General features: G+C 34.8%; 1 protein-coding gene across 1 annotated transcript; it reads left to right on the plus strand.

Annotated features, from left to right (window-relative positions):
- The first annotated feature begins 1,278 nt into the window (after positions 1–1,278).
- Positions 1,279–9,754, plus strand: LOC147382145 (ribonuclease 2-like). Its single transcript, XM_086428286.1, has 9 exons — positions 1,279–1,532; positions 3,582–3,607; positions 3,846–3,919; positions 5,226–5,327; positions 5,451–5,454; positions 6,767–6,858; positions 7,220–7,381; positions 8,207–8,306; positions 9,526–9,754. Exons 1-9 carry the CDS (start codon positions 1,330–1,332, stop codon positions 9,579–9,581), a joined length of 819 nt encoding a protein of 272 aa, XP_086284412.1. The 5' UTR covers positions 1,279–1,329; the 3' UTR covers positions 9,582–9,754.
- Positions 9,755–12,917: the final 3,163 nt, after the last annotated feature.

The following is a 12,917-nucleotide window of genomic DNA, read 5'->3' on the forward strand; positions in this document are numbered from 1 at the left end:
TCACTGTAGAGATCATCCTCACAAAAAATCAGCCTATTCCAAAACTTGTAACCCCATCAAAAGTGATTTACAAAAAATGCGTGGCACCATATGGGGCACCACGATGGGGCTGCTGAACCGCTCCCATATATATATATATATATATATTAAAATTATTTAATAAATAGAAATGGGTCCGACAAAATTAGAACATGGTTGGACCCCGATCCGACCAATTAAGCAAAATTTCGGTGGGATCATTGGTTCAATTTTTAAAACATTGACATGTGATGTACATGAACATAAATAACAATTGACTCAAAATGAAAGAAAAGTGAAAACAAGATTTTTTTTCTCCTTAATTATAAAGAAATATTAAAAAATATTTATATATTAGTATCCAGTTTTGAGTTGAGTTGGGTTATCTAAACCCTCAACCCGAATTGAGGTCAAGTTGAGATCTTCCAACCCAGGCTCGACTCTCTCTCTCTCTTTCCCTTTCCTTCATTTCTGCCCTCCCTCTTGCTTCACCCGTCAATGAGTATGTCATGATATAAGAAGCAATGCTTTGGGAACTTGTAAAGTAAGGTGGAAATGACCTTGGAAACCTCAATTCCTAGTCCATGGATTGTTAGGAAATCTCGAAAAAAAAAATTTATTTGGTAGGTAGGTCAGTATCGAATTCTTCTAGAGTATTCCACTAAGTTCCTTCTAAATTAGTTTAGAAAAATTCAATAAGTTCCTATTGTATCAGGCTCAATGGGCTCGTACCGAGTCCATTACTCCATTTAGATAGATTTGATAGGATCCCACTAAATCGTAATGAAAATGTTATCAAATTTCTAATTTAACTCTTGAAGATCCTAGAGTAAGGAAAATAGTCGATGCAACCAGAATTTCCCAACAATCAACTTTACTTTAAGGGTAAATTATAAAAGCACCCCCACGAATTAATAAGGTTGTCCCACACATAGTTGAATTGTTTTGTTTTATAAGGGTAAAATATTTTGGGATGAGCTGATTTTTGGTGAGGATGATATCTATGATGAGGAGATCATCCTCACAAAAAATCAGCCCCAGCACTTATAACTCATGGAAGACAAAACAATTCGGCTACCGTTTGGGTTGGCTTATTAATTTGTGGTGTGCTTTTATAATTACTCTTTCTTTAAGTCATCTTTAATCTTTAAGTTTGTCCAATCCTGTTTGGTGAGATCTATGATCTTAAATATAAAATGACTATTTTACCCTTTATTATTGGCTCTCTCTGTTTCACACATTATTCAACAACACAAGACAATCCGAGCAATTATAAGTCATAACTCACAAGTCATAACAGTTAACAAGGCCATGGCCTCTCTCACAGAGAAAAGCTCTCTCTGCTTTGTCTTTGTTCTTCTGTTTCTATCTTTGTTTTGTTTCTTTAAGATCCATGGAGATGAAGTAAGAGGAGAACAGAAAGAGTTTGATTACTTCTTATTAGCTCTCCAATGGCCTGGAACTTACTGTCAGAAAACCAAACATTGCTGTGCATCCAATGGGTGCTGTAGAAAGTAAGACTTTTTTCACCTTTTAACCTTAGTCTTTGATGCTTTCTATTATGTGGGTTAGTCTCACTTTTTAGTTTTAGATGAGATTTGAGTTGTTCTTTGTGTCTTTCTGATGATTCCTTGGTATGGGTTTTGCTTTTTTTTTTTTTTCTTTTATATCTGATGAATCTTTGATGGGGTTGGGGTTGATATTTATGTTATTTTTATATTGTAGAGCTGTTTTTTTTTTTTTATTTAAAATCTGATTTGGATGAATTTTCTTCCATTCCGTGTGGTTCCTCATATTCTTAGATGATGGGCTAATTTTTCTATTGTAATTAAAATCATAGTTCATAATTTACTGCAGTTATGTTATGTTTCGATGGAACATTCTGGTTTTGGCCGAGACGAGATGAGACAACATCACAAACAAATACTATTACATTGGTTTCATTACAAACAAGGTCACATTTGAACAAAAAATTCTCAAAAAAGACTCCTTGATGTTTTCAAATTGATTGTACCAAAAGAAAAGCAATCCCATGATATTGATTATCTTCGATTGCAAGTCTTGCTCCTGTGAATGATCCACAATTGTGTTCCTTCCATAGGCCCCCAACATATGGAAAAAAGTGAGTAAAGATTAAAGGTTATTTTCCTGCCAAAAAATATAAAAAATGCTGCCAACTCTGAAAGAAGGAATATAGTGAGGAGAGTAAAACCAATTGAATTTGGAAGGACACGTGAGATGGGACCAAATGTGATGAGAAAAATTACAATGAATGAGGAAGTAATTAATAGATTCACATCTATTTTTGCACATATAGCAAAGGTCAACTATTATAATCCCATTAGACTTAATGAAATCAATAGTAAGGATTCTGTCAAGAAAGGCAGACCAAGCAAAAAAAAAAGATACCTTGGATGGAACATGTAGCTCCTAATTGGATGAAGCCTGAAACACAGAAGGCGTTGGGACCGCAAAGAAGGGTTGGTAAAGCCCAATGATCCCCTAACAAAGGCAAAGCCCACATAGGGTGACAAGCTACTGATGAAACTACCAACATAATCCACTTCTTTTTCCTATGGGCTATGGGGGCAAGCTCCTGGCTCTTCTGACTCTGGAGTTCGGTATTTTCTCAGCTTCATAGATGATCACACTAGAATTAGATTGCCAGTCATTCAAGTTCCTTCTGAAGCCAGGATCCCAACCGGATTCCCCTCCCTATTGCACTCTAAAATTCTCCACTATCAAGTTCTTTTTCGTTGAGGTAGAATAGAGAGTGAGGAATTGAGACATCAAAGGGGTGTCAACACATAAGTATCTTCCCAAAAATGAAAATTGCTCCCTCTACCCTTTCCAAACCCCACATCCATACAACCCTCTAGTTTCTGATTTCCCCCTTCCCCTCTCATCATCACCATACTTGTCTTGTATCATTCACTTCCACAAGCTTTCATTTTCCATCCTAAATATCCACTACTACTTCCCCATAAGAACTTCGTTCATAGATTTTAGGTTCTTCATCCCTAGACCACCCCTTTTTGAAGCACGTAATACTTTCCACTTAACCAAATGAAATTTTTGGTTCCCATCCCTATTATTCCATAGGAAGTTACCATCAGCGTTCTACGCTTTTTGGTATGCTAAATTGGATACACCTGAACACTTGATAAGAGTTAGTTTCACCACTTTGATCATAAATTTAGTCTTCTAAGATCCTAGCCTTCTACTACTAACTCTGTCCTTCACAGGACCCCAGTTGATTTATTTCTGTTGTAGCCCCCAATGGCAATCCAATGTGTATGGACATGCAGCATATTGATTTTGTGAACTGTACTTGAACCTTTGTACCAATGTTGAACACCAAAACACATGTTCAGACTTTGTTACATAGCTTCATTATCTTCCCTTTCATATCTATATTGGTAACTGTTTCATCTTTGTTAACTGTTTTTTTTCTTCTTTTTCTTTTTTTCCTTTCTCAGCACATCATGAGATTCCATTTTTTAGTTATGAAAATCTCACCTAAGGAAACATACTAAGCATATACTTTTCTACATTTTTTGCAGTTCTAATGCTACCATGTTTACAATCCGTAAGTATAATGGCACGGTATCACTTCTTTGAATTGAAAATTTGATGACTGGAGTCAATTGCCTATTCTGCTAAGAATCTAAAAGAGTTGCATTGTCTTTGGCTTTGACTGTCATTTCAGCTGCCAAATTAAGCGTGTATACTTCTTAAATTATCTTTATATGTAGAATTTTCTCAATGAAATTATTATATGTGGTTGTCTTCATTTAGATCCCATTCATAAAAATCTTGTGTGACAGATGGACTATGGGCTGACTACAATGATGGAACTTGGCCCTCTTGTTGCAATGGACCTAGTTTTGATGAGGAAAAGGTGCTGATTTTTTCCCCATCATTTTCTTTCCCTTTCTTCTTTTTCCCTTGCGCGTGAACTCGGTTAGGTGTGGTTAAAATCACGAACATTTTAGACATTTATAAATTAATGCATATGAAGGTATGTGCAAAAATTTGATACCCATACAAAGGAACCTAGGAGTAGCTCAAAAAATAAGGAGTCGATTGTGATGATATGGTATTGTGAAACAAATGCCGTTGACAAAGGAAAATAGTGCATGTTGCAGGTAAAAGCTTGAGGAGTAGGGGAAGGCAAAAAGAATGTGATTTGAAGTAGTGAGAAATGATTTTTTTTGCAAACAAAAAACAAAGAGAGGATATGGCCCATTTAAACTATAGGACAGGGTTTGCGTCATAGTCACCAAAATCTCCAACTTATTGAAAAAGCCACAATTAAATTGTGACTTTTTCCTTCACCGATTTTATCAGGACTTTTTCAATAAATTATTACTTTTATGAACTTTGCAATTAAATCACGAACTTTATGATTAAATTGCAAACTTTGCAATTAAATAGGATTAAAATAAAAAATGAAATTGAAGCACAAGTAATAGAAGATGACCTTAATGAAGATATTGGTGACCATTTTATTGAAGAGCATTAAATAATGAGGATGCAAATGAGGATGACATTGAATATTTTTATATTTTAAATAATATACACCTTGAATGTGTTGTGAACTTGTGGTTACTTGTTGTGGATGCAAGAATGATATCTATATGGGGTTTGGTGATATTGTGGTTTAATACTAGATTTGGTGATATAATATGATAACACCACCTAATATGAACAATTACACAAACTTAGGCCTAGCTCAATTTTTTCCTGATTTTTCTCCCCATTTTACCGAATTTTCTGAATTTTCCCTTGCCGACTTATTCCCAAGTCCTGACTTGGTGACTATGGTTTGCATAGCCGGATCCAAATAGTTGGGACAAGATGATATTTAGGAAGCTCAGGTCATCTATGGATGTGCTTCTCCTATTGCAACTAATGTGGCTGCTTCTTCGGATAAATGGCTAATGACATAGGAGGTCATCAGATATTCATTTCAAGCTTTATTAAAATGATTTTCAATTTTTTATTATGCAATCTAACGTATTTAAAAATTTCGGAATGCACTAGATTAGTTAAAGCAATTATGTTTTAAAAGCGATACTACTTTCGGAAACTTGTCTTGTGAAATAGTTATGAACTGTGAACCATCATATTTTGATCGACTTTGTTGGTTTAGTGTGGGTAATGCACTCACTTGTCTTTACTGTTTCTTCTTCTCACCTTTATAGATCTCCTCATTGCTTGATGTGCTCGAGAAGTACTGGCCAAGTCTAAGCTGCAGTTCGCCATCAACTTGTAGCGGTGAAAAAGGACTGTTTTGGGCTCATGAGGTGTTTAGTAATTTCAGAATTAGTTTATTATTTGATTTTCCCATCTACCATTTTGTACAAACCTAACTATGTATCCTCTCTTATGTTTGTACCATGGATGGCTTGGGGGATATACGTTGGCAGTGGGGTAATCATCTTCGACCTTTTCTTCATTATGCGTAATATGTCTACTTCATTATTAACTTTTTCTCGGGAATTTAATGAGAATAGGGAATGTTTCCGTTTCATAAAATACGCAACATTTATATAGGTGGGGGTGGCACATGTTTAGATCAAGCAACTTCGATACCCAATCAGTCATTTAGTTCTGCAAGATCTTAGATGCGAAAAACTTGATCGCCTTTAATTCCCTGATGGACTTCCCATCATCACCATCAGCATAATATCTACTACATAAACTACTTGAAGAACAATTGCTCCTTCGTCCCTTTGTTTGATTAACACAGAGTAGTTTACATGCGATCGTCTGAACTGAATCTCTTCCATAGCCCCGCTAAATCGCTCAAACCACTCTATCCTGTAAACAAGAAATGATCTAGCCCAATGTTCCACCTGGATTTTTTTTTTCCTTTTTCCGTATTCTTAGACTAAAGGTGCCATAACTAGGAAACAGTTCTAGAGCCTTCGTCTTATTGTAGTACAGTTCCTAACCAGTCCTTAGAACACAATTGAATTAATGGAGGATATGGATTTAGATAGAATTGAATGGAGGAACAGAATTCCCACTGCCAGCCTCAAATTCTTTGGATAAGGATTTGATGATGATAACCCAAGAACAAAAATAATTCTCCCCTCAAAGTCTTGGAGAAGTCCATATATTTTGTGAAGGCCTGGTGAGAATTGTCACACGAGCTTCATTAACAGCTGAATATATGTATGTACATGTGTGCATACTTAGGTTCCTTAATACTAAACCTCGCTTGCTCAGAAAATATATATATATATACCAGAGACTACGGTCACAGACATCCTCTTTTGGGGTTAAGTGGGTACAAGCGAAAAAAATTATAAAATTGGAGGTGTAGTATTAAAAAATCTTTGGGGATAAATGGATCAAAGAGAACAAAGTAAAGTTGGAGGGGTATTATTGAAAAAGGTAGGGGGAGGAGAGGAAATATAATGAAGTTAAAGGGGGTAAAAGCAGAAAACAAATAAAGTTGGGGGTATTATTTAAAAAAATTGAGCTGAAGGGGTAAAAGATGAAAAACAATAAAGTGGGTTAAAAGGAGTAGAAGAGGAAATATAGTAAAGTTGGATGGGATGTTTATCCTAGCTAGATGGAAGTTTGTCTCCTACAAAAGTGGGCCCTACAGTTGTGTTTTATTATATAGATATGTGCGTGCATGCATGTGTGTGTGTCGGGTGGGGGGCATGTGTGTGCGTGTGCGCCCTTTCTTATATTGGTCTTACGCCTTTCCATCTATGTTTGGTACTTGCAGAAAAACATGGGACATGTTCCTATCCAGTTGTTCGAGATGAATACAGTTATTTCTTGACAGCCCTCAGTGTCTACTTCAAGTATAATGTCACGGTCTGTATTTAGAAAGCTAGTTTTTCACTTAATGTCTTTAAGTCTTCCATGCTTCATTATTATTTACACTAGATCACCACGCTTAGGATCAATGATGTAAGATGGTGAATGGTGCTTATTTCACTATTTTACTCTTTGCTTTCACCACAGTTAGGCACTTATAAGTTGAGTCAAATAAGATTTTTTTTTTTTTTTTTTCAAGTTGTAAAGCTTCTTTGTTTGTTAAATCAAATTTATTTTCGTTTTGGAGAAGATTTTACACAATTTGAAACAAATGTGATTTTCTTTCTCAGTTTTAGTACATATTTGTCTGTTAAATAAAATTAATTGGCTTAATTTGACATTGAATTATTGATACCAGAAAATTCTGAGTGAGGCTGGATATGTACCCTCTAATTCAGAGAAATATCCTTTGGGAGGCGTTGTTTCTGCCATTGAGAATGCTGTTGGTGCATCCCCACAATTGGTTTGCTCACATGATGCCATTCAGGAGCTCCATATATGCTTCTATAAGGATTTCAAGGTTAGGCCCTGACTTCACCTCTTAGAATTCCATTTTATTTGTTTTTATAGCTATAGAAAACCTGTGACATGCAACGGGTACATAGAGAAATCGATCAAAGAACGATAAACAAAGAAAAGTAAAGCAAGGTGCATTCACACACAAAACACAGATTTTTATGAAGAGAAAATTCACAGTTTCAGATTACACCCTTTCACCAAATATATATATACACCCCAGGAAAACCTAACTAGGTATTCACACAATACCAGTGAAATTACGAAAATACCCTTGGGAAAATTTCTTTCAGAGCTCCGCCCCCGAATCCCCACCTTCTCGGCACCCCCTTCCAAACCCCCAGCAAGCTTAACACTAAGCTTGAAAAGCGTCACCACTGTGTTAAATGATAAACAATACTCTTTCCTGACCAGTACCATCAAGGTTCACAAATCATAACAGTGTAACCCATAAAGATGGTCACCAATGGCACCATAGTGATTACTACATGTAGCTCAGATAATGAGAATTAGAACATCCACACCAAGATGATTTCCTATGCCAAAATTCGATCAGTTGAGTTATCCTTAGAGTTGCTCTTGGACGGTTTTCCCGTAATTTTCCAACAATATAAACAACCCAATTAGTTAAATAATAGAGCTAATTCGACCTGGGCACAAAGTGGGTCAGTTGGAACGGAGATTGTAGGCCTTCATTTGTATACCACTTGTATATCTATACGATTGGGCAATTCATGTGGTCTACTAGTCCATTTGCCTAAATTTCATCTTCGTTTATTCCCATAAAGAACTTGAAGTAATCTCTTGTGACGTTTTCCATGTTTTGCAGCCTCGTGACTGTATAACTGCCTCTCGGACTCTAAGCGACATGCTTACTTCAAAAAGCTCTTGCCCCAAATACATCAGCCTACCTGAATTCATGCCGCCTGGTAAGTTGCTTGTCCTTTACTATGTAGGATAGGATTGATTGGATATTCATTTCGGGTTTTTCATAATTTTTAAATCAGAGTTTCTATTGCCACACCAACTTTTGCTAGCACCACCGCAAGATGTGTGTAATTCTTCGGTGATTTACATATGAATTGGGGTGGCATTAGCAAAAATTGGCGTGGAAACAAAATCTTTCTTTCTAAATTTAACTTCTTATTTCATGGCAATTCCAGTTGCCCATTGGCATGAAATGCTATTGGGTGCATTTGCTTTTCAAGCTTATTCTTATAGCTTACGTGCTTTAGACATAATTGAATGGTCGAACAAGATTCGTTCTTTTGTGATAAAGGTTTGATGATGATGATCCTTGCATCCCGTGTGGTCCATTATTGTTTTACACATTAGTGAGAACACACCAACTGGTCTACATGGCGTTTAAGTTTTACTTTTCTTGCACGGTGAATCAAGGATACCAGTTGATATCTCAGATTAAAGTATCAAAACGGTGGTGTATGAGGCCAAATTTACTGGTCTAGCCATGTTTAAATATTTGTCAAAAAGAGCCATGCACCCATTCTGGTATTTATCTATTTATTTATTTCTACCGGAATGGGCACCCTCTATAGTCACGTTTGAGATTTTACTTTTTTAGCCTTATTGTGAAACTCAAATAAAAGATCATGTTTGTTTACAAAATTCTGAAAAGGCCAGAAACACAATTAGGGTTTAGTTTTATTTCAAGTTGAAAATAAGAGTATACTTTTTTTTTGGAAAAATCAGGTGATTTGTATAATTTTTTGGATAAAAAGAAGTATCAAGGTAATAACAGTTTAATGTCCATGAAGAAGCTATCCGTTTTAATAAAAATAAATAAATACCAAAATGGGTGTACTTTTGATGAATATTTCAAAAACATGGCTTGGCCGGTAATTTTGGTAAAATACTCAACCATTCTGGTAAAACACCCTAAATATTAATTACCAATTTTTTTTATTTTATGTTGTAACATTTGTCTGGTACAACCCCACCCCCCCAGCCCAATAAAAAATAAAAATTCAAATAATTGTACATACATGTTGTCACTTCTCTGTGAAGAATATTAGGTTCTAACAATTTATTTTCTTGCGTCGAGCATATTCTATATTATTGCTGGAAATTCTTCAGAAGGATCCATTGAAACCCAATTTCAGTTGACCTTTCTTATTTATTTATTTTCAGGGGTTGAAGATGTTAAATCTGCATTTCCATGGGTACTTGGTGGTGAAGTTCTCTGAAATCTTTGTGGGCTATGGGTGATACAAGTCTCTTAATGTATTTCTCTGACATAGATTATATTGAGCTGAATTTAGTTATTGTTGGAATTATAAATACTAAAATATCTTGAGTGTGATTATGTGTTATTTTAACATCAAATGTTCAACTTATATTGGATTAGCTTTTATTTATTTTTTAATCTTTTGATGATCTTTCTAATATGAAAGTTTAATTACACTAACTATAAGAGAGAAACATACTAGTTATTTGGGATGAAAGTACAAAATGGGCATGTATGAATTTGAAATTGTTGCCCCAGATATGTTTTTAAAATATTTATCAAAAAGGGCATATACCCTTTTTGGTATTTATTAATTTTTATCAAAATGGGTACCTACTATAATTAACCTTAATGATCTTGTTTTGAATTTCATACAAATGGGTATACAAATAAAAATGGCTGTATGAATGTAAATGTGTATCCTTTGGATCTTGTAAAATGGATGGTATCCGAGCAATGTAAAAAAAATCGTAACAAATAGTTGGAATCGAGAGAGATGATTGGAGAAGAAGAGCTGGGGTACTAACGGGTACCACTTAACCAGAATCGATTGGATGGTAACCTATTGAATTGGAATAGATTAGAGTGGATCATTTGGAAGTGTACTGATTATGAACCATAATCAACAAAAACCGATAAAATTCAAGAGTCAAAATCATTTAAAGAGAAAGTTTTTAATGGTTCTGATTCTAGTTTCATTGATTTGAGAATCGGAATTGAAATTGATAAGAATTGGAATCAAGAAAAACGAACAATTCCCTTTTATTATTATTATAATTGTAGAATTGGTGAGTTGCCACTATTAAGAGAGTTTAAGATGTGAATGGAAATCATAAAGTAAGTTTTGAAAATCTATTTTTTTTAAGGAGTTGGTGACTCAAATCTGATCTCACCTTAGAGGTTCGAGTAAGGAGGTTTGGTTGAGACAATGAAGGTGTTAAGCACCTCATCTCACCCATCAAGTTGATGGTTATCCTGTGTCGGTCAAAAGAGAAGAATAAAATTATTTCTTTATAGATTTTTTTGAGTTAGAAGATGAACAATGCATGGAATAAAAAGAATGTGAATGGGTGCAAATGTGTTTATAATATGTTCTTAAGAGACTGTTTTTCGTATACTTAAAATTTTAAGTGCAAATCCATGAAGATTGCCTTCTTTGACTCTTTGTATTTTTAGAACGAAAGTAGTGTGGTGTATGCAAAAGTATATGCATGCAAGTGTCCTCTAAAGAACTTATTATAGACTTAGAGAGGAGAAAATCACCTCACATGCAGAGATTAGTCCTTTCCTTGTTAGGCATTAATAGTGATTACACTGCATGCAATGCAAGTTAGACTTAGAAATGTAAAGATTACCTGACATGAAAGAATTACTCTCTTCTTCCTTATCCGTGGAAAATAAACTACACTATTTGCTTGAATTTAAAAGTGTTTGGAAAGTAAATAATTGAATACAATTGCAAGGAATTTAAAGTTTCAAATGGACTTATAATTGGTAAGGATCATCCCACTAAGGGGATTAACTCTCAACTCAAACTAGCCATAGGTATTAAATTACATTATTGCTAATAAGTAAAAGTGGACTTATAGTTGCTAAGGATCCTCTTCCAAAAGGGATTAACTCTCAACCTAAACTAGCCATTAAAAGGAAAGTGACTTCTAAACCACAATGCTTGAAATTAAAAGAACTTTAAATGTAAAGAGATTAGAATGAGAGAGGTAGAAGTGGGTTTTTTTTTTTTTTTTTTTAAGGGGGGGGGGGGGGGGGGATAGGAGGGTACAAGTAGTAAAAAATAGAAACTTAACTGTTTTCCCCACCTTGGTCTTCTTCCCGTCTTTCTTTCTTCTTGTTCTAAGCTTTTAAAATGTATGAAAGGGGATTTGAAAATAATTTTAGGGCCTTAGAAGAAGAAAATTTGACAAAATTTTGGGATTTGAACTTGTCTCCCCCCCTTTTACCTTGGATAGTTTATCTATTTGTAGGCCATTAAGAAATCCTTGGAGATGTAAAAGGTCTAAACTTCATAAGTTCAATTTAATTTCAACAAAACCTCAATGAATGATCTTAATTGCACTCCATCATTGTATCATTGATTGTCTTTTGCTCCCTTTTTAGTCTTAGCAATCACAATGATTAAGGGATAAAAGTGTAAAAACTCACAAGGTTCTAAAGAATTCTTTTGGATGGACAAAGGTGTCCAAACCCTTTGAAAGTAGTTATACTCTAATGAAATAGATAGCAAAGATATGCAATTTGTTTAAGGGTGGAAGGACTTAGAGGTCAATTGCTTTAGCAGAGTCTTAACAAACTTGGGTTAGGAGAGGCCATTGTTCATAAGTTCTAGAGAATTCTCTTGGATGGAAAAAATGGTCTAAGTCTCTTGAACTTGGTCAATTTATAAGGATTTGTTGGAGAATGACTTTGAGTTGTTCATAAGAGGGTGACCTTAATGGTCAATTACCTTAGATTGTGTCTCAACAAACTTAGGATATGAAGGTAATTATCATTTAGTGGGGACCAAGAGTGAAGATTGGAAGAATTACAAATTTACTAGAAAGCTAAGGTTGAAAGGTTATTATAAGCTTAATGCAAGGGTAAAAATGGAAATGGCTTGTATTGTTTTAGGGAAAAAAAGATTAGGAAAAGGTTTAATAGGTCATTTCCCTTAAGCAAATTTGGAGCATTCAAGTGCACTCATTCTAAGCATAATTGTCTAACCGACTGGACATTTACTAAGTGAAGGCCAGTGTAAAATGATGAAGAACGTTAGGATAGTAAGGGCCAAAGTAAAACGTGTTAAGACCTTACTAGACCAACGACTTGAAGGAAACCAAGCTTGGCCATTGGTCAGTGAAGGCCCAACTTAGCAAATATTTTTTTAAAATGAGTTGGTTCTTTATAAAGTGAATCTCAGTAAATTTGAAGTTAGTCGGGTCGACCCTTCTTCACTAAATTCTTGTGAACTCTTGGGCTCGATCCGAGAAAATTAGGGTGTCTACAATAATTTTTATATATTAATAAATGAGGTGATTGAAGAAAATTTAGGAGGCAAAGGTTGCTTCCCCATGAATTATACACTCTTTTTGATAAATATTTCAAAATTTCCTTTGACCAGTAATTATGGCAAAGTAAAAGAAACCTTTTTTTTTTTTGTTGGAAAAATTAGTTAATAGACCTGTGGAAGGGGTTTCTTTCTAAGTAGCCTCTACTTTTGAGTGGTACCTTATTATTACATTTAGTAAGCTTTTTATATCTAAATAGTCCTTAACCTCATCTCTCCTTTTAATATTTTTGA

The sequence above is a fragment of the Akebia trifoliata genome, chromosome 16, assembly GCF_017979445.1.
Source record: "Akebia trifoliata isolate Shusen 1 chromosome 16, ASM1797944v1, whole genome shotgun sequence".
Classification (NCBI taxonomy): domain Eukaryota; kingdom Viridiplantae; phylum Streptophyta; class Magnoliopsida; order Ranunculales; family Lardizabalaceae; genus Akebia; species Akebia trifoliata.

Coding starts and splice junctions, on each gene's coding strand:
- LOC147382145 (XM_086428286.1), top strand. CDS start 1,330: ATGGCCTCTCTCACAGAGAAAAGCTCTCTCTGCTTTGTCTTTGTTCTT. Junction 1,533..3,581: donor TCCAATGGGTGCTGTAGAAA/GTAAGACTTTTT, acceptor CATTTTTTGCAG/TTCTAATGCTACCATGTTTA. Junction 8,307..9,525: donor ACCTGAATTCATGCCGCCTG/GTAAGTTGCTTG, acceptor ATTTATTTTCAG/GGGTTGAAGATGTTAAATCT.